This window comes from Schistocerca americana, chromosome 3 (genome assembly GCF_021461395.2).
Source record: "Schistocerca americana isolate TAMUIC-IGC-003095 chromosome 3, iqSchAmer2.1, whole genome shotgun sequence".
Taxonomy (NCBI): Eukaryota; Metazoa; Arthropoda; class Insecta; order Orthoptera; family Acrididae; genus Schistocerca; species Schistocerca americana.
In genome coordinates, this window is record NC_060121.1 from 617,306,688 (window position 1) to 617,324,955 (window position 18,268).

An 18,268-nucleotide genomic window follows, 5' to 3' on the forward strand; every position below is an offset into this window, starting at 1 on the left:
ATTGACTAGACTCTGTAGTAAATCGAGTCTTAACTTTCCTGAACGCGTGCATTTTGGTAGAGGAATCCTTATATCGTTACGTGTAGACTGTCTGAAACTTCAGAAGCAGTTAACAGACAGTCAGCCTGTCGCTCTTGTGGCGTCAATCACATGACTTGTATGATGAAACCAGTTTGGCTAGTCAGTGTTAGAAAACACACAAGGTAATTCTGCACATTACAGTCTTCAGTACTAGGATCTGTTGGATCATGTAGTCTGAACTATACCCCGAATATGACAACATTTAGATGTAAAGTGTTTTTTATAAATTTGGGGAAAATGAGAAACACAGCACTTACTGAGAATATATAAATGATTCAAAACAAAATACAACATGCTGATGCTGTTGAAATGCTGAGCTCAAGGTATACATTGTAACCAACCGCACAGCAATCGTCGAAATCGTTTGCACGTAGCGGGCATCTAGAGAAGGGGAACAGGCCATTATTTAACACAGAATTGAAACAGAGCACAACTTACAGACTAAGTTGGGTAGGATGCTAAATATTTGGTATTTGTCGTTCCTCTGAATTAGTAACAACCTGGAACTTCTTTCCATTACGTGGATTTCCACATTATTTTCAAGACTTTTTGTTTCAGACACAAACTAAATTCAATACAAACGCAGAAAGAAACATAGGTAAACACAGAATAAATGTTTCATTCAATATTTGAAGGAATTTTCTCCAAAAGTCGTGTAAATTTTACCTGTTTGCGTAATACATTCATGTAGTCTCATTAACTGTTACTGCTTTTGATGCATGGCTTATCATAGCGAACTGTCATGTGTTTATATATGACTATAGTTAGACAGTGTCGTTAATTTCCTTGGGATTAAAGTGCTATTCGAATGAAAGAAAGAACTGTGACAAGATATTTACAAAAATATATTTTAAAATTTAAGTACAAATAAAAATATTCAGATATATACAGTAGTTGCATATAAAAACTAACTTATGGAAGCACCATATAGGACACAAATTACATATTTGACCCAAGTTATATCAGAAACCGTGGATAAAGCATGTGCTTTCAGCATATATCAATGTCTTCAAGTGTTAACGAAAGACCACTGTATGAATGTGTGTAAAGATACAATTTCAGATCCATTAGAGCAAGATGCTAACAGAACATGCACAAATGCCTTAGTGGTGTCTAACATATACCTCAACAATTTACTGGACAATCAGTTGGTATCTACTGAAACATAAGATTGAAGGGACTAAACAAATCAGCACAAATCTTGGCATACATATTAATAAGAATTCATTCTATTTTTGGGTCTCTTGGTGAGACATTAAGTGTTTTATGAACCTTACAAATCTTTTTCAGAGTTTGACCACAATATTGTAGTCTCATGATCTCATATTTATATGTAATGTATTTTTAGTGCTTTTAGTAAATTAAAGATATTTTTTGGCATCTTAATCAGAATGATAATTTGCTAAGAAAAAGGTAGAAGTGATTAAATATTTTTTTGTGTTTCATATAAATCATTATTTTTGGTTCTGAAAACTGTTATACAGGCATTGAAAGCTTGAGGTAATTTCTTCCACAGTTACACAATGACACATAATATTATAAAAGCTACAAGGGTTTTAAAATTGATGACATTGTTTTCCAGTATATGCAAGACAAGCCCACTAGAAGTATGGCTTTAAGATTACAGTAGACCGAACATCATCATCATTCAATTATGTTTTGTTTTCATTTATGAAAAGGGAATACTGTAATTTGTACTCTGTTGCATACAAAACCAATAGTTATTGTTCATCAACCAGCCTCATAAAGTAAGTACATTCCATAATTTACAATCAATGAATGTAACTAGCACAGATTGCGAACTTATACCTATTTAGCATCCTAGTTAAGTCACCCATTACTTCTTAGAAATTCTTCAATATTCTGGATGCTCGTAACGTTTTCAATCATGAATAACACAGCTTTGCTTCACAATTCTCAATACTGTCAACATATTAATTAAAACACAAAATATTTGGCATTTGGCAGGAACGTGATTTGTACATAGAACAAATCAAATCCATAATTAAAAACCGATTTTGATCTCATAAATAAGATATCGTATCACATTGATGGTAAATATTAGACCAAGTGCAATATTCTTCCTCTTATCTATACTCTTCCTCTTATCTATACTCTTCCTCTTATCTATACTTTTCTGAGTCTGTACCTCGTTCATGTTAGGTAACAGACTCTAAAATGAGAAAGTTAAGTACTCTGAAGACTCTGGAGTTTGTAGTAAATGCCACGTTTAGCTAGCAGTTCTGCATGCTTTCCTATTTCAGCAACTTTTCCATGATTGATCACACAAATGACATCAGCATCTTGAATCGTAGATAACCTGTGTGCAATTGTTATGCAGGTCCTACCCTCTTTCGCCTTATCAAGTGCCTCTTGGACAATCTGAAGAAGAAAATTATTAATTTTGTGATTATTATGTATTCTCAGCAAAAGATAAAAACGAAAGAAAATAATGCAAAGACTATGATGGATAAAAAAGATTTCAGGTAACAAAGATACCTGAAATAATATAAAAAACTGACCTGAGACGAAGAAATTTAAGGTAAAGTGAAGCTTAAAACTATTACTCTCAGGAGAATGTAAGCTGATAGGAAAAACATGAATAGATTCACTGCAGGACATAACTAGCAAATAGATGTATCATTTGGACAATTCATGTGCTACTCAAATGAGTCTTAACAGTAACAAAGAGATATGTGAAGGCTTTCGCGGCTACTCGTTGACAAACTGCCTTTAGGCTTCTGTCTTGGGTTTTTCTGTCGATATTTGTCTGATGAGTTTTCTCTTGTTGGCACTGTCAGGACTTCAACCTCTATTGCTGTTGGTGGACTGGAGCTGAGCTCGTGGCTGCACGCTAATTGCACCTGGAGTGCCAGCATGAACGGCCTTTTCCGTGGTCATTACGGCTGCGGTTCTACCCTTTCTAACTGCAACGGTCGTTCGCTGCAGCACGGGAATCCAGGATCCGTTCACTTTGAAGATATTTTCATGTTTGTTTATTTCTGTATCTTCCCTGAACAAGCAGGTGTGATAGCTCTTCTCTACAACAAGAACTTCGGTGTCAGCGAATTTTTCTATGTGGTCGTTCTCACTCAGCGCGTGCTCCGCAACGGCCGATTTCTCTACCTGTACTACCTGCAATGCCGCTTACGTTCAGTGATTCTGATGCCGATTGATCGTCTAGGCTTTCGAACATAGACTTTTCTCCGCATTGCAAGTGAGTCCCTTTTCTTCTTTGCCGATCTGAGGCACTCTTTGATCTTCTTTCATGGTTTGTGCATACTCTTTACGCCAAGTTTGCATAACATCTGTCGATTCTGTCCGTCACTCTGGGAATGTATGAATGAAAAGTAATACCCTACAATGCTTTTTCCGATGCATCATTTCACCGTGTGTTTGGTTCTGTGACACTTCTTATGGAACTGGTGGAGCACCCATTGCACATCAGAGCCCTTCCTAGGTGCAGCATCACGTGTCTGAGGTTCAGCGGCTCACCTACTCGTCGTGCTCGCGTAACGGGGGTATTAATTATGCCCTTTTCTGGCTCGATTGGTGATTTGAGAGTTTCTGCCGATACCGGTCCGCGTGTGTCAGATTTTGATACACGCTGTGTCCCAGGACTTCACCATCCCTCGGGACCACACATCTAGAAAGGGTAGCAGTTAGACACTTTCTACCTCGAAGGTAAATTTTTTACTGGCGTGAAGACAGTCTCAGGTGTACTAGAAAGTCAACGACCTGTTCCTCACACGGTTCTACACAACCAAGGTATCGTAGACGTAACTCTACGTAGGAGGTACGCATAAAAGTAGAAAAGCACCTAAAACTACCCTTTCAAGATGTGCTGGTCACGAGGGTTGCTGGAAACCTGCCACAAAATGTGTGTCGAAAACCGACACACTCGCCGTGGAATGGCCGCACGGTCACAGGCGCCTTGTCACGGCCCCCCGCCGGAGGTTCGAATCCTCCCTCGGGCATGGGTGTGTGTGTGTGTGTTGACCTTAGCGTAAGTCAGATTAAGTGTAAGTGTAAGTGTAAGTTTAGGGACCGATGACGCCAGCAGTTTGGTCCCATGAGATCTTACCACAAATTTCCAAAATTTGTCCGACATACTCGGACCGATATCTGCAGGAATGAGGCATCATTAATGCGCTCGTAACGCGAGTAAGACGGATATGAACCTCAGCACCTCCTACGAGAGATGATACACTCAGAAAAGGTTCTCATGAACAATGCCACAGAAGAAGTGTCACATGATTAATCACTTGGCCTAGTAACACACTGCGAAAAGAATTGTCGGATACGGTCTTCCTGCCATACAGGGTGCTAAAACGGCGTAAAGAGTATTTATAAACTGACATAAAAGGTGGAAGATTGTGTTCGATCGGCAGAGGAGAAAAGGAAACCACTCGCAATGTCGGCAATATATCGCACTCACGTACATGTGGAAAAGTCGATGTTGAATGACTGGAGCGTCAGTCAATACCAGGATTACCGGATATAAGCGACCTTGCGTTGCGGCACATGGCGATGTCGACCGTGGCGGAGCACGCGCTTTATGAGACTGACCTCAGTATAGAGAAGAGCTATCACCCTTGCTTGTTCAGGGAAGCAACAGACATACACAATTGTGACAATAGCTTCAACAACAAAGAATAAATCCTCCCAAGCAGCAGCGAACGACGTTGCAGGTAGCAGGGAGGAACCGCAGCGTTATTGACCACTGAAAAACACTTGGACGATGGCTCGGCAAGTACTTATACTATTTTTTTTAATTAAAATGGACACGACGAAGGAATTATCCGAATGGGACCGAAATAGGTAGATGGGATGTACGTATACAGACAAACAAATGATTACGATTTCAGAAGTTTTGCATGATTCATTCAAGAGAAAGGGCATAGGCTGATAGAGTTGTTGGATGTCCTCCTGAGTGATATCATGCCGAATTATGTTCGATAGGCGCGTTAGATGGCAATAATTCCGATCTGGTTGGAGGACCCTGCCCATAGGGCTCAAAAACTTCAAGTGGGGAGAGATCGAGCGACCTTGCTGGCCGAAATAGGGTTTGGAAAAAAAAAGAACAATTGCACCCCAGACCATCACTCCCACTTGTCGGAACGAATGGTGGACGGCAGTAATGTTGGTAGCCCACCAGTGTCTGGGGCGTCCCTAGTCCCTAGATACATCTTCGACGACACATCTTCGACGATACATCCTCGACCTGGAATCTCATTCATTGGAGTAGAATCGTCCCAATTCGAACTGAGCCCCGAACACATGCCTGGAGATGCCCCAAAAAGTGGTGGGATACCAATCTGTCACACACTATACGACTCAGCAACAAGTACTGCTGGTCTGGAGTTCCATTCCTCATCATAGCAAGACCCCTTTGGTTGTCATACACGGCGCCCTTACTGCACAGCAGTACGTCGAAGATATTCAACGCGACGTTTTGTTGCCCTTCATTGGAAGCCATGCCGGGCATAGATTTCAGCAAGATAATATCCACCCGCACACGGCGAGAATTTTTACTGCTTGTCGTCGTACTTCGAAAACCCTATGTTGGCCAGTAATTTGCCGGATCTCTCCCCAACTGAACATGTTCGGAGCATCATGGGTAGGAATTTTCACATCTAATGAGCCAGGTGGACAGAATTTGGCACGATACCACTCCGCAGGACATCCCACAACTCAGTCGGTCCGTGCCAAGCCGAGTAACTGCTTGCACAAGGCTCAGAGGTGGACCAACGTGTTATTGACTTGCTCAATTTGTGAAGCTCTTTGTCTTGAATAAATTATACATCTTCTGAAACTGTCACACTCTGCTAATTCCTTCGTGGTGTTCATTTTTTGTTATTAAAAGTGTATAATCAGCGACCGCAAGCTCGACTACAGCCTGCCGCCAGTAATGGTCGGTGAATCGTTGACAATGCCAGCCAATCGTGCTGGCGAAACTTCAGGAAACTGATCAAACAAGGCCGAAGAACCTGAGACGGAGGCCGAGAGGTAATTTAGAAGCAATTACGTTTTCATGACGTACCTTTTCACTCTCTGTGTCCAAGGCTGATGTTGCTTCATCCAGTAGAAGCACGCGTGGATTACGCACCAAAGCCCTTGCAATTGCTACTCGTTGTTTCTGGCCTCCACTGAGCTGTGCGCCTTTTTCACCCATGCGCGTTTCGTAGCCCTGTGTCAAAAATTCACAACTACATTTAATATTGGGCGAAGACACCGTGTATCAAAAAGATTTAAAATATAATGTAAATTTCACGCTTCGTTAGTCAGTCAGTCATACCTGTGGCAAAGCCGTTATGAATTTGTGGACGTTAGCTTTCTTTGCTACCTCGATGATTTCGTCCATGGAAACATCGCGGTCGTTGTCACCATACGCAATATTTTCGGCAATAGTTCTGTCAAAGAGAACTGGCTCCTGTTGAACAAGTCCCAGCTGGGATCTTAGTGCAGACATTTTGACTTGGCACACATGTCGTTCGTCTAGGGCCTGAAAAGAAAAGTTAATTTTGTTGTTAGATCAATTCGTAGAAGATTTCCTTTCAAGACACAGCTTCAACATTTCTGCTGTACTTTGGGACAAAGAAAGAAAATGTATTTTTGAGTAACATGCTTTGAAATACAATACTAGCAAGAAATGATTTTGAAAATATAACACTCATTCAAAGAGAAACATTTCTTCTGACAGTACAACTATGAGCGTGGATTTTATTTTCGTTCAAATGATCACCGTTAAAGTGAGAAGTAGAAAGTACGTGACGTATTCAAAAAGTAAGTTTGTGGGAAAATAGAATCCCCAGAATCCCCAAAAAAAACATTTTCCAACGAATATGCTGCACAAATGATCTCCATTTGGGAACTGTACCAGTTGAAAATGACAATCGTGAGTCCCTCGTGCCAAACCATCGGTCACTAAGACATTGATTCCAGTGCAAGAAGGGGCAGCAGACGCTGAGTATGAGCTGATTAGAGTGGGTGGTGGACGTGTTCCCATTTAAAATGCTGAACTTTTTCCTCTATATGGGACAGCGATGTGTGGCTGTTCCTTGCTGTGGAAAACTGTCCTGGATAACCGTTTCATACACTGACAATTCTGGATGGCACATCTCAGTTTGATGAGTTATAATAGTTGATCCACGTTCCATGAGATCAACCACAAAAACACTCTCTTCTTTCGAGAAAAGGATAGCCACCGTTTCTCGACTCGTATACATCGACATCTACATCTATTCTCCACAAGCCACCTAACTGGAGTGTGTAGCGGAGGGTAGTTGTGTACCACTGTCACCTGTCCCTTTCCCTCTCCCAGTCGCGCGTAATTCGCAGTAGGAACGATTGCTGGTAAGCCTCCACAGGGCTCGAATCTCTCTAATTTTTATCTTCATGGTCTTTTCACGAGATATACGCAGGAGGAGGCAATATACATTGAAGCGCCAAAGAAATACTTGTAGGCATGCGTATTCAAATACAGAGATATGTAACCAGTCAGAATACGGGGCTGCGGTCGCCAACGCCTACATAAGAAAAATGTATGGCGCAGTGGTTAGATCGGTCACTGCTGCTATAATGGCAGGTTGTCCAGCTTTAAGTGAGTTTGGTATTATAGTCGCCGCATGGCAAATTTTTAATTTCGATTTGCATTTTAAAATTCACGCCGAATTCCTATCTCCATTCATACAGAAGAATCGCAGAACTTGGAGTGTTAAGGAAAATGGCGTTATCAACTTTCTACTCCTTGTAGGCGAACATCGATGATGGAAATCTCACCTCCTACAGGGTTCAGATTGCCTCTGCGTTGAATACATGCGTTGGTCGTATGGAGGCAGATGAAGGGCAGGTGACAAACCGAAAGGTGACAGGCACCAGAGCGGTGGTAGCTGCGCGTACTCACCACAGTGCCGGACGCAGTGTCGTAGAACCTCTCGAGCAGCTGAATGCAGGTGGACTTGCCGCAGCCAGAAGGGCCCACCAGCGCTACTGTCTGGCCTTTGCACACTTCCAGGTCGAGGCCCTTCAGTACCGTCGAACCAGGCCGTGTCGGGTACCAGAACTCCACGTTCGAGTAGCTCACATCCCCGGCTGCAGTCTGTAGAAGGTCCAAAATGTGTTATTATCCATTCGCTGACAAATAAAAACTAACGTGTGATTATTTAATCAAGTGAATCTGTTCATCAAAACTTCCGAAGAAGAGTATTGGCCTCAGTCTTTCGTGGGAGTCATCATAAGATGTTCCACAAATCACAGAGATGACAAGTACGCCTGGTGGAAACGAGAACGTTGTTTCCAAGTCTCATACCTAATTAATATTGCAGTTTCTGTGTCCGCCAATCAAGGTTGTCAGTTTTTCTTTTTTTTTCTAAACAAAGGTAGTATCTTTTACGAACCTGACATTTCTAAGCTGAACAAACTCAGGAAACTGACATCTTCCAAGGTTCCAAGGTAGAATCAACAAAAACTGATCTAAAATTTAAATATACAGGGCGTCCCATAATAAATGTTCAATATTCAGGGCCATGTCAGGAACGACCATTCGAAAGCAAAAATGTCTAGATCTAAAATTCATACCTTACAACCTATGGACACTTCCATATTGTGAAACATATTTCTTCTACTGCAGGCTCTTTGATTTCCGTATTTTGAGAGGTGGTAGTTTGGATTAAAAAAAAGGCCAGCAAGGATGGGATTTGAAAAGTATACCTTACAAGCCATGAACACTTGTTCATCTTCGACACTGTGAAACACGTCTCCTCTATTTTACCGAGTCTACAAATCCCGCAAATGCAGGTTTGCGTTTCTTCAACCTACCTTTAAGACAAGACATTTCTCTGGGACTCTTGCCCGATATCGCCCTGTGTCAGTCTTTCCATTGCACTATAGGTCATAAGTGTCTGAATATTGTTGCCGAGTCTTATAAAATTGATAGTTCAATAATATTAACACCTGTCAGCATCTGCGCTTTATGGGACTGGTCTCATTACATTCTTCTGGAAGTATGAGGGTATTATGCATGTCTCATCTTGATTACCAGGTGGAATAGTTTTTTAATAGCTGGCTTCTGCAATAAGTCTGAGGGAACGGCAACCGCTCCAGGAACCTTATTTCGGCTTAACTCTTCCAGTAGTCTGTCACATTCTCTCGGTATCATACCTCATATACAACAGGAGTAGCATATCTACACTTGAAACTGGTAAATTCTTGTTCACAGTTACCAGGATTAATCCTAGTAGGCGTAAAAATCTTAGAATTTCAGTAGGTGTTTCCTAGACAATGGACCTGATAGGCCGGCCGCGGTGGCCGAAGGGTTCTAGGCGCTTCAGTCCGGAACCGCGAGACTGCTACGGTCGCAGGTTCGAATCCTGCCTCGGGCATGGATGTATATGACGTCCTTAGGTTAGTTAGGTTTAAGTAGTTCTACGTTCTAGGGGACTGATGACCTCAGGTGTTAAGTCCCATAGTGCTCAAAGCCATTTGAACCATTTTTGGACCTGATAGGAGGCAACAATGCGCTAACGTACAGCGTGTGTCACAAAAAAATTTACTGGATTCCGATATCGCCCCCTTGTTATTTACGTACCCATTCTTTATCCGAAGCATTGGTAGGATCAACTACTTTGGGCTGGCGGTTGAGCAGGTAGAAGATTTTGGATGCTGCGTTCAGGCCTTTCCTGAAGTTTGGAGCGAACGACAGGGCCGTTGCGACCATATACGTCCCGAAGAACAATGCTTCAGTTACTCTGAAAAAAAAGAAGAAATATTTAACGAACACTTACTCCTCTTAGCTAAAATGAGTATTTATAATGTAAACAAAAGGCAGTAACGTAGTGTAATACCCAAATATTTACAGTGAGAGTTCGGTGTTTATGATGTTTCGAGTTAATAACACAAGTCTCCTCTGTAGAGCTGTAGAGAGCAGTTGCAGAGAAGTCTACTTCCAACAATTGAGACTGGTGTTTTGAATTTCTCCTAGGCAATCCTTCACTTCTTTAGCCTTGTTCCTATGCTTCTTTTCCACTGAATCCCAAATCTAACGTGAAAAACTGCTTTTGTGTAATTATACATCTGAGAAAAACTAAATTCAAACAGTGCAAAGTGCTAGCGAAAATTTTATTTTCCACCTGTCCCCGGTTTCTCTTGACGAGAAGCATAAGGAAGGAAGGACGATTACGGCTTAATGACTCCTCGATGACAAAGTCATTCGAGACGGAGCTCTAACTCGGACTGAACAGGAATGAAGCATCGTTTCCAGTCGAACCATCCTTCGAGGTAGGACTCCGCCAAATGTCCAGAAGAATATCTGTAATACATTAAGCGGTACTTCAGCTGATGGCTAGGACTTGTGTCATTCTATCCTCACTCACCAAATACAATCATGTAAATAGTGTGTATCACACGTCATACGATCTATGGATACGAGAAAAGATTGCGCATACTGCTTATGGAATCCATTACAAAGACGCAACAACATTAGAAACGTGAGTACCACGTAAATTTTTACAGGTGAATTCTGAAACTTGCAAATACTACGCATATAGTGATACCTCCGTCTCAGGTAAGACCGTTAGAATGTTACTCACCTATCCCAGACATAATGTAATCGAGTACTGTTAGAGAGCAATTATATTTACAGACACACAGCTCACTTGACGTGATGAATCTGTTTTAAGTTTCCGGGAGAGAACAATGGCAAGCCTCGTGTCACAGTGGAACAGTAATACCTTTACCATATCTCACAGCCTGTCGCAGTCAGTCGGTAGCGTGCCGATCAGTGCCACGTCTGCAAATGATACCCTCCTTGACCCGAGCTAGTGGCCCCATCGAGAGTCATAAAGGGAAAGAGTGAGCAAGTAATGCGATGTCGAATGGTGGGGGACAGTGCGGCAGCACAGTGGTGACTCGTTACACGAGTAGTTGTTGAAGTAACTGCCCGACGAATATTCCTGTTAAAGTAACTAACGGCGAATAATACTAATTTGGGTTTTGGACTGTGTCAGTGCTTACTAGACTGGTGGCTTAATCTGGAGGTGTCTTATATTTGTGAATTGAGACCGGTAAGATTGAAGATCACGAGCTTCGTTGCAGAAGTAACACGATATTATATTCCTTGGTAAGTTAACTTGAACATTCCCAGATCCCATGCTTCTGCGGAGTTGATAAACGTCTGGCAGTGGGTGGCTGAAGTTACTGGTGTATTATAAACGCGCAAATTATTCACTCTGTGTAGCTTAACGCCGACGGCTATGGTGGTATTGAGTAACTGACATTATGTGATGTCATTCTGTGTTGCTTAGTATAGTTCTTCTCTCACCACAGTCTTCCTGAATTTCTCGTGTTTTTCATGCAGTTGCCGGCAGAGTGGTTCTAGGCGCTTCAGTCCGGTACCGCGCTGCTGCTACGGTCACAGGTTCGAATCTTGCCTTGGGCATGAATGTGTGTGATGTCTTTAGGTTAGTTAGGTTTAAGTAGTTCTAAGTCTAGGGGACTGATGACCTCAGATGTTAAGTCACTTAGTGCTTAGAGCAATTTGAACCATTTCATGCAGTTGTTGGTCTGATTAGGCATATGTTACTGTGCTACTTGTTGACATAAGGACACAAATTTGTAAAGGAATGCTTCTAGCACTTGAGGAATTTTATTTAATAATGTATGTTGTGTATGTACCGGCTTACCTAAATGTACTATTATTGTGTGAGTGCTTAACTGATCATGTGATTACTGTGATGACTGAATCGGAGAATGAGTGAATCCTTGTTAACTCTGTCATTGTAACTATCTTGTGACTTGGGACTCACGGTGGCTATCGGTTGTAAGCCTCTTACTTCCTGGCTGTTAATTATTGTTCTTTTCAGACTGTGTAATGGAATGTCTGGTGTATGAGGTGTTGTATGGGCATCGGAGGTACATCAGATGTGTAGCTTTGAAATGATCAAATGTCAGTTGGACTGACTGAGGAGCCACGGCTGTTAGCCGCAAAGGGCTGGTGCCGCTTGGTCGTGTTGACCAACGTTCGGTCTTAGGCAACTACGTTACTTGGGTAGAGCCTTGTATTTTATAATAATGTAAACCATTGCTACTGAATTTGCTTTTATTATGATTTCTGAATATTTAGTTGCTTTCAAGGTGCGTTAATGGTCTCTCAAAAATTTGTTGTTTATTATTTATGGATTACTTATGGAGTTTGTTCAGAAAAGATGATTCAGAAGGGAAAAGGGTATCTGTAGTAGAGTGTCGTAAATTTTACAGGAAGTTACTGTCGCGTAAATTTCTTCTTGTGAATGATTTTTAGTTTTATGTTTTTAATTCGACTGATTGGAAGTAAGATTTCTACGATAGGTATTAATATCGTGTTGTTTCTAAATCGTCTGCTTGGATATGAAAAATAAGAGAAGTGTAATTATTTTTAGTTTTAATAAATGCTTCGACGTGTTAATCTTCCCTTGGACACCCAAACATCGCTTCAGTGCCTGCATGGTACAGCAGGTATGTGTTGTAACTGCTGAGCGAGAACACTGTATTTAGTAAATAGTCGTCTTGGGTGGTAGTTACAGGCTGCAATCTGGTCTTTTTTGACTGTGACAAAGCGAAGTGTCTGCCACTCCACTTCAGTTGGGTCAGAGTGCAGTTCTGCGCATGGTGTGGAAAAGTCAAGAAGAGTGTCTAACGATTGGGGAGCACAGGAACAACGGCAGAGTTCGGTTCACTGACAATTCATGACAAAGAAGTGATCTTATAAAACCTTCTTAGTGTATTTGGTACCTGTTTATCTTATGAACAGAATCGAAAGGTACGTTTACAAGCTCATGTGGTGTGCCCCACTGACTCTCACGCGCAGTAGGTCAAGACTGCAGCGATATGGAATGACGACAACAAACGACTGTGAGATATGCTGAAGTATTTAGATGAGTGGTTATTCGTTGGGAGGAGCAGTCTGTGGCGTCTGCTGGTGTGGAGTCGATGGGATGTGATGGAACATTACTGTCATTTATCGATAAACGGTATTGTTTCATTTTATGACGCTATTTGGTGGTTATCTTATTGACAGTGCGAGACTTGTGGGCTTGGTTGGAAGGTTTCGCATTTTTCGCACAGGGTGGATGCACTCCGGTTGTGCTCTCAGGGTTCTGTTGCCAGCAGAGGCCTGTGAATGACATCACATAATGTCAGTTACTCAATACCACCACAGCCGTCGGCGTTAAGCTACACAGAGGTCTGTGAACATCCTCAGCGAGACGGCGGGCAGTTTCCTCGGGAATGAGGTTGTGGCCTGCTTCGGGACCGGTGCCTGACCTGGCTGCGGTTTCGTGGTGCCCTGCCACCACTGTAAATATAAAAATAAATCAATTTCGTATTTCTGCCTGCACGAGCATCAAAGGTCGAGACACCACAGTACTTCCTGGCCAGAATGGGAAAAAAGTTGCTGTCACTCCATCATTTTGGTCATCCGGTCGAGATGAGTCACCCTGCCACCATGTTTACGCAGTGCAGCCAATCGAGGAGACACTGCTAAAGCCCAATAGTAGTCTCGTGTTTGTTAACGTGTGCTTTGTACATCAAGAATGGGAACTTCTGCTGGGTTCCCCTGTTTTGTTTTTTCATGAAATAAACGATATTATCATCTTTCACATTGGCAATAGAAACGGATCGTCCACTCCAAATGGTATATTCAAGAGTCTGAGCAGCTGAGACCCACGAACGAAGATTCCGAGTGGTCCTGCTCTGGCTCTCTGGTGCTGACAGGGGCCCTCTTGCTATTATTGGGGAAATGTGAGTGTTGGAGCTGGGGCAGTGTGATCCGTATTATGAGCAGCTGGTTACTTGCTTACTGTACCTCGCAACTCGTGTTGCTTAATTTGCCTGTAATCTGTGACTTCGTGTTGTATCGTTAACTCTGATTTCTCGACTGACGAGATGAGAAGCTCTTGTTGCTCTTTGTCCATCTAGTCTTTCGCACTTTTTAGTGCCTGCCCACAGTGTTAGCTTCATTTTGTCATATGAACTGAGGTTTACAGAACTTCTTCCTCTGTTAATTTTATTGCGGTTTGCTTCTATCATTATACCAAATAAATATTAATCTCAGTGTAATCTTAAATTACAAGATCCTTTAAACTGTACTACAAATTTTCAAGGTTAGGCGACCCTCTGTAACTAAGTATAATCTGTTCCACAAAATATAATCTGCTCCACAAAATATAAACTGTTCCACACCTAAGCCTGTTGTTCTCAAGAACGAATCTCAAGGACAATTTTTTTATTACACGTTGAAGGTAACTAGTACCGCACTCACTCGTCTCATTTGATTATAAATCTGTTTATTGACTGGAGAGAGCTGTGTCGATTTCGCCAAGGATTATGTGTTTGCTGCGTGTTGTCTCATTTCTATTTGGCTAAAGACCTAGCAGTATTCAGACGTAATACCGTCAGTCACCCATAAGCTTTCAACGCAAACGAATAATGGAGCTTAACGTTGTACAGATATAGTGTCAAGGATTGCTCAAAGTATTCATGATCCAATAGATCGTCTCCTTAACTTCTATAAATGTGTAGGTCCATATGGTCAAACTTTTACTGTATCAGCGGAGTGACCTCCCTATACGTTGCTCTTCACACGAGTATCTATTGGGAACCGTATGGGAAGCATACTTGCAGAGCACATGAAGTGTCCGAGACAGAAAAACACCGTTGCGCCGGTATCTACTGTGGACTTACTTGTTAGCAATGTTTCTGTGTGTCGGAAATAACGACAGCGAATGTCACAGTTCGATGCACCTCCCAAGTGTTTCCATTTTTTGTTGTAGGGGAGTGTTGTACCTTGGAACACTTACTAACTTTCTCCTCTGCCCAGCCCTGTAGCAGAAATTTAATACATTTTCTTACTCCATTTTAGAATGATACCATTCACTTTCTGTGTGCTTCAATCTTTTTCCGAAATTACAATAATTTCTCCAGAAACCTAAGGTTTTCGAAATAATAAAACCTATTCCTAGGTTCAACATAGTCATGTACCTAGGAAGAAACGTTATATTGAAATTTGAAGGTGCTGTAATTGGTAAAATCTTGCCAGATGATATTTAAAAGTCTGTGTGTTGCGTTGTTACTGTTACTATACACGAATACTCAGCAAATGAAACAAATTGAGAAGAACTGTTATCAAAGCCTGGTTACAAGTCAAAAGCATTTTCATATATAAGCTATTGGAAAATAACATAAATTTCCATTTTCAAGACAGGGAAAAATGTTAAGGCATTAAAGCAACTGAGCACATACGCAAATGTCACGTGTTCCATAGTAAAAGGCCTTCGTCCGTTTCAAGGCACAAGATGGTGCATAGGTGACAAATTATGGCTTCACCATCCACATTTTACGTTAACTACAGGGACCAGCAGAAAGACGTCCCTTATTTGTAGAGGCTTCTGTGTGAGTTGTGGTGGGAATACTGATATGAACTGTGTATCGATTGACAGCGATGTACGTGTCATAGTGCTAGGTGAGGGCCGGGCGTTTATTACGGAGCAGTTCTGTGATTACTACTGAGCGAGTATTTGATATTCGTTTAGAACTTGGCCGATTCCGTCCCTGGTACAAAAATTATTCGAGTTTGGATATCAAACTTTAGACTGTCAGTTTCTGTATCGAAAGTAAAATCTACTGGCCGACCTAGAGGTGTAACAACGCCGGGAATTATGATGCTTGTGAGAGCGTTCGTCAAGAAATCTCCGTAGCCTTCAACATTTAAACATACAGCTGCCCCAGGGATGTCTGAGAGGATTGTCAGAAGAATCCTGCACGGAGATCTTCGCATTCACACATAGAAAGCGATGGTAACCCAACAAGAAAGTGAGAGAGATTTTCAACCTCGCACAGCTTTATGTGAGGAAATTCTTCACAGCATTCCCTGTGACACTGTTCTAATTTCCTCTTATGAGACCCAGTTGCAACCGTCAGGTGCTGTAAAGAAATAAAGTTTCCGCTACTGGGTAGCAGAAAAGCCTCAAGAACTTCAACATCGACCACTTAACAGCCATCGTGAGGCAGTGTGGTGCGCCAGTGATGAATTTGGAGTGTGGGGTCCGTATTTTTTTCGAAGAAGATGGCGTAACGGTACCGGTAATCACAAATCGCTACTTCACGTGAATGAAGGCTTCCTCCGACCTACGTTAAACTAGTTTGTTGAGGACCATGCAGGAGGAATAAGTAGTCTGATTCCCACAAGATGGAGCCACAGCTCACACTTCTCGGTGATGTATATAAAGTTTGCTGGACGTCTTCTCCTATCTCAAGGAGTAGTTGTCTGGCCTACAAGAGACCCGATTTATCATTTTGTGATTTTTCTTCTCTGGGGACACTTAAAGGGTCAAGTGTACGAACGTCCTCCCACAACCCTGTAAGTACTTAAGAAGGCAATTATCCAGGAGGTGGCTGCCTCCCCACCGGAAATGGCACGAAGAACCGTCGACAACTTCTGGGAAAGGTTTCGTCAACGTGTCAACAACGAAGGCTGCCACTGAGCGGACATAATTTTTAAAACCACTTAACGTAAAATGGCATACAAGCTGTTGTTCATAAAAGTATTTTCTTTGTATCTTTATTAGTTTGTTCGTAAATACGTTTTGAAATATGGGAGGTGTTCCTTCCAGACTCTACAGTTTTAAAAATATACAGAAATTATAGTAATTTTAATTTGCAATATTTCACTACTTTTTAAACTATGTAGAATATGGAAAATATTTTTGTAATATATTGTTTAACAAAGTTCAATTTTATAATAAAAGTGTGACTAACTAACATTTTTTTTATCTAGATAAAATGTTGCCAGGGGTTGTGGATGACTGGCTGAAACGTTATAGGAACTACATAGAAAGTTGTGCCACTGTACATTTCAGCTGCACTGATGTTAAAAGTACAAAACATTTCAGGTTCCATAATTTCCTTGGTACAGTACAATACCATGATTTTGAGTTTTATTTCGGTCCCTATAGGAACATCATTCAACCAGCCGCAAGAAGCACATAAAATTAAATATCTGTCACGTTTGCCAGACCAAACCGCACAGTAGAGCTGCATGCCCTCGGAAAGAAACTGCGGTTATAGTTTGTCCTTAGTTTCCGACATTTGCAGTACCAGCACAGCAAGGCTGGTTGATTGGTTGACTTTACAAGGCCGGATCAGTCAAACATCCAGACCGTTGACACTGTAAATACTGAAAAGACTACTGCTGTCCCTTTTCAGGAACCACAAGTTCCTCTGGCCTCTTAACAATACCCCTCCGTTATGGTTGCACTTGTCTCAGGACTATCTGTATCACTGGGGCACACAAGCGATCCCACCAACGGCAAGGTCCATGGTTCATGGAATTTAGACAAAAAGTGAATAGAAGCTTTTGACATGTGGTGCTACAGAAGAATGCTGAAGATTACATGGGTAGATAATGAAATTAATGAGAAGGTACTGAACAGAAATTAGTAAAAAAGTCTCTATAGCACAACCATTTGCTAAAAATGTGACCGGTTTCGGCATCTAGTAGTAAGCCATCTTCACATATTGAAAAATTAAAACTGCTGATTTCCATAGGGAGTTCATAAAACATTAAAAAGAACATACGTTAAAATGATGTATTGTTACCCTTCCTGTTGACAATGATGACGCTTGGAACAGCTGTACTGATCAGTTGCAAAACTGCTGCTGATGGCTGAGCAGCCACGGGTTAAATAGAGTGAAAGAGGGCGCTCATGAGCGCAGGCCGTCAATGTCAGTCAATGGGAAATGATTTACGTCTCGTATGTTAACATTTCAACATCCATTTTTAAAAATGTACATAAATTTAACTCTAAACGGTTAAAACACAGAATCTAAAATTATGAATTCTGAACAGAATTGGAGAGACAGGGAATTTGTAGCACGACTTGACTAAAAGAAATGATCGGTTGATAGGACACAGTCTGAGACACCAAGGGGGTCACCAGTTTAGTACTAGAGGGAAGTGTTGGCCGTAAAAATTGGAGACCAAGGTATACACACAGTAAGCAGATTCAGATGGATGCAAGTTACAGCAGTTATTTTGAGATGAAGAGGCTTGTACAGGATAGAGTAGCATGGAAGCTGTATGAAATCAGTCTTTGGACTGAAGGCCAATAAAACAGTTTGTTTTCTGAATTTGTTTTATCGAATACTGACACTC

At 41.6% G+C, this 18,268-nt stretch overlaps 1 protein-coding gene across 1 annotated transcript in view; it reads right to left on the reverse strand.

Moving 5' to 3' along the window:
* Positions 1-909: 909 nt before the first annotated feature.
* The window catches only part of LOC124606965 (ATP-dependent translocase ABCB1-like), a 174,829-nt gene continuing 157,470 nt past the window's right edge, over positions 910-18,268 (reverse strand). The window contains exons 19-23 of the mRNA XM_047139102.1: positions 9,671-9,830; positions 7,988-8,182; positions 6,380-6,586; positions 6,125-6,271; positions 910-2,463 (exon numbers count right to left, since the gene is read on the reverse strand). Of these exons, the coding sequence (XP_046995058.1) occupies positions 2,269-2,463; positions 6,125-6,271; positions 6,380-6,586; positions 7,988-8,182; positions 9,671-9,830 (904 nt within the window). The 3' untranslated portion in view covers positions 910-2,268. The remainder of the gene's footprint in view (positions 2,464-6,124; positions 6,272-6,379; positions 6,587-7,987; positions 8,183-9,670; positions 9,831-18,268) is intronic.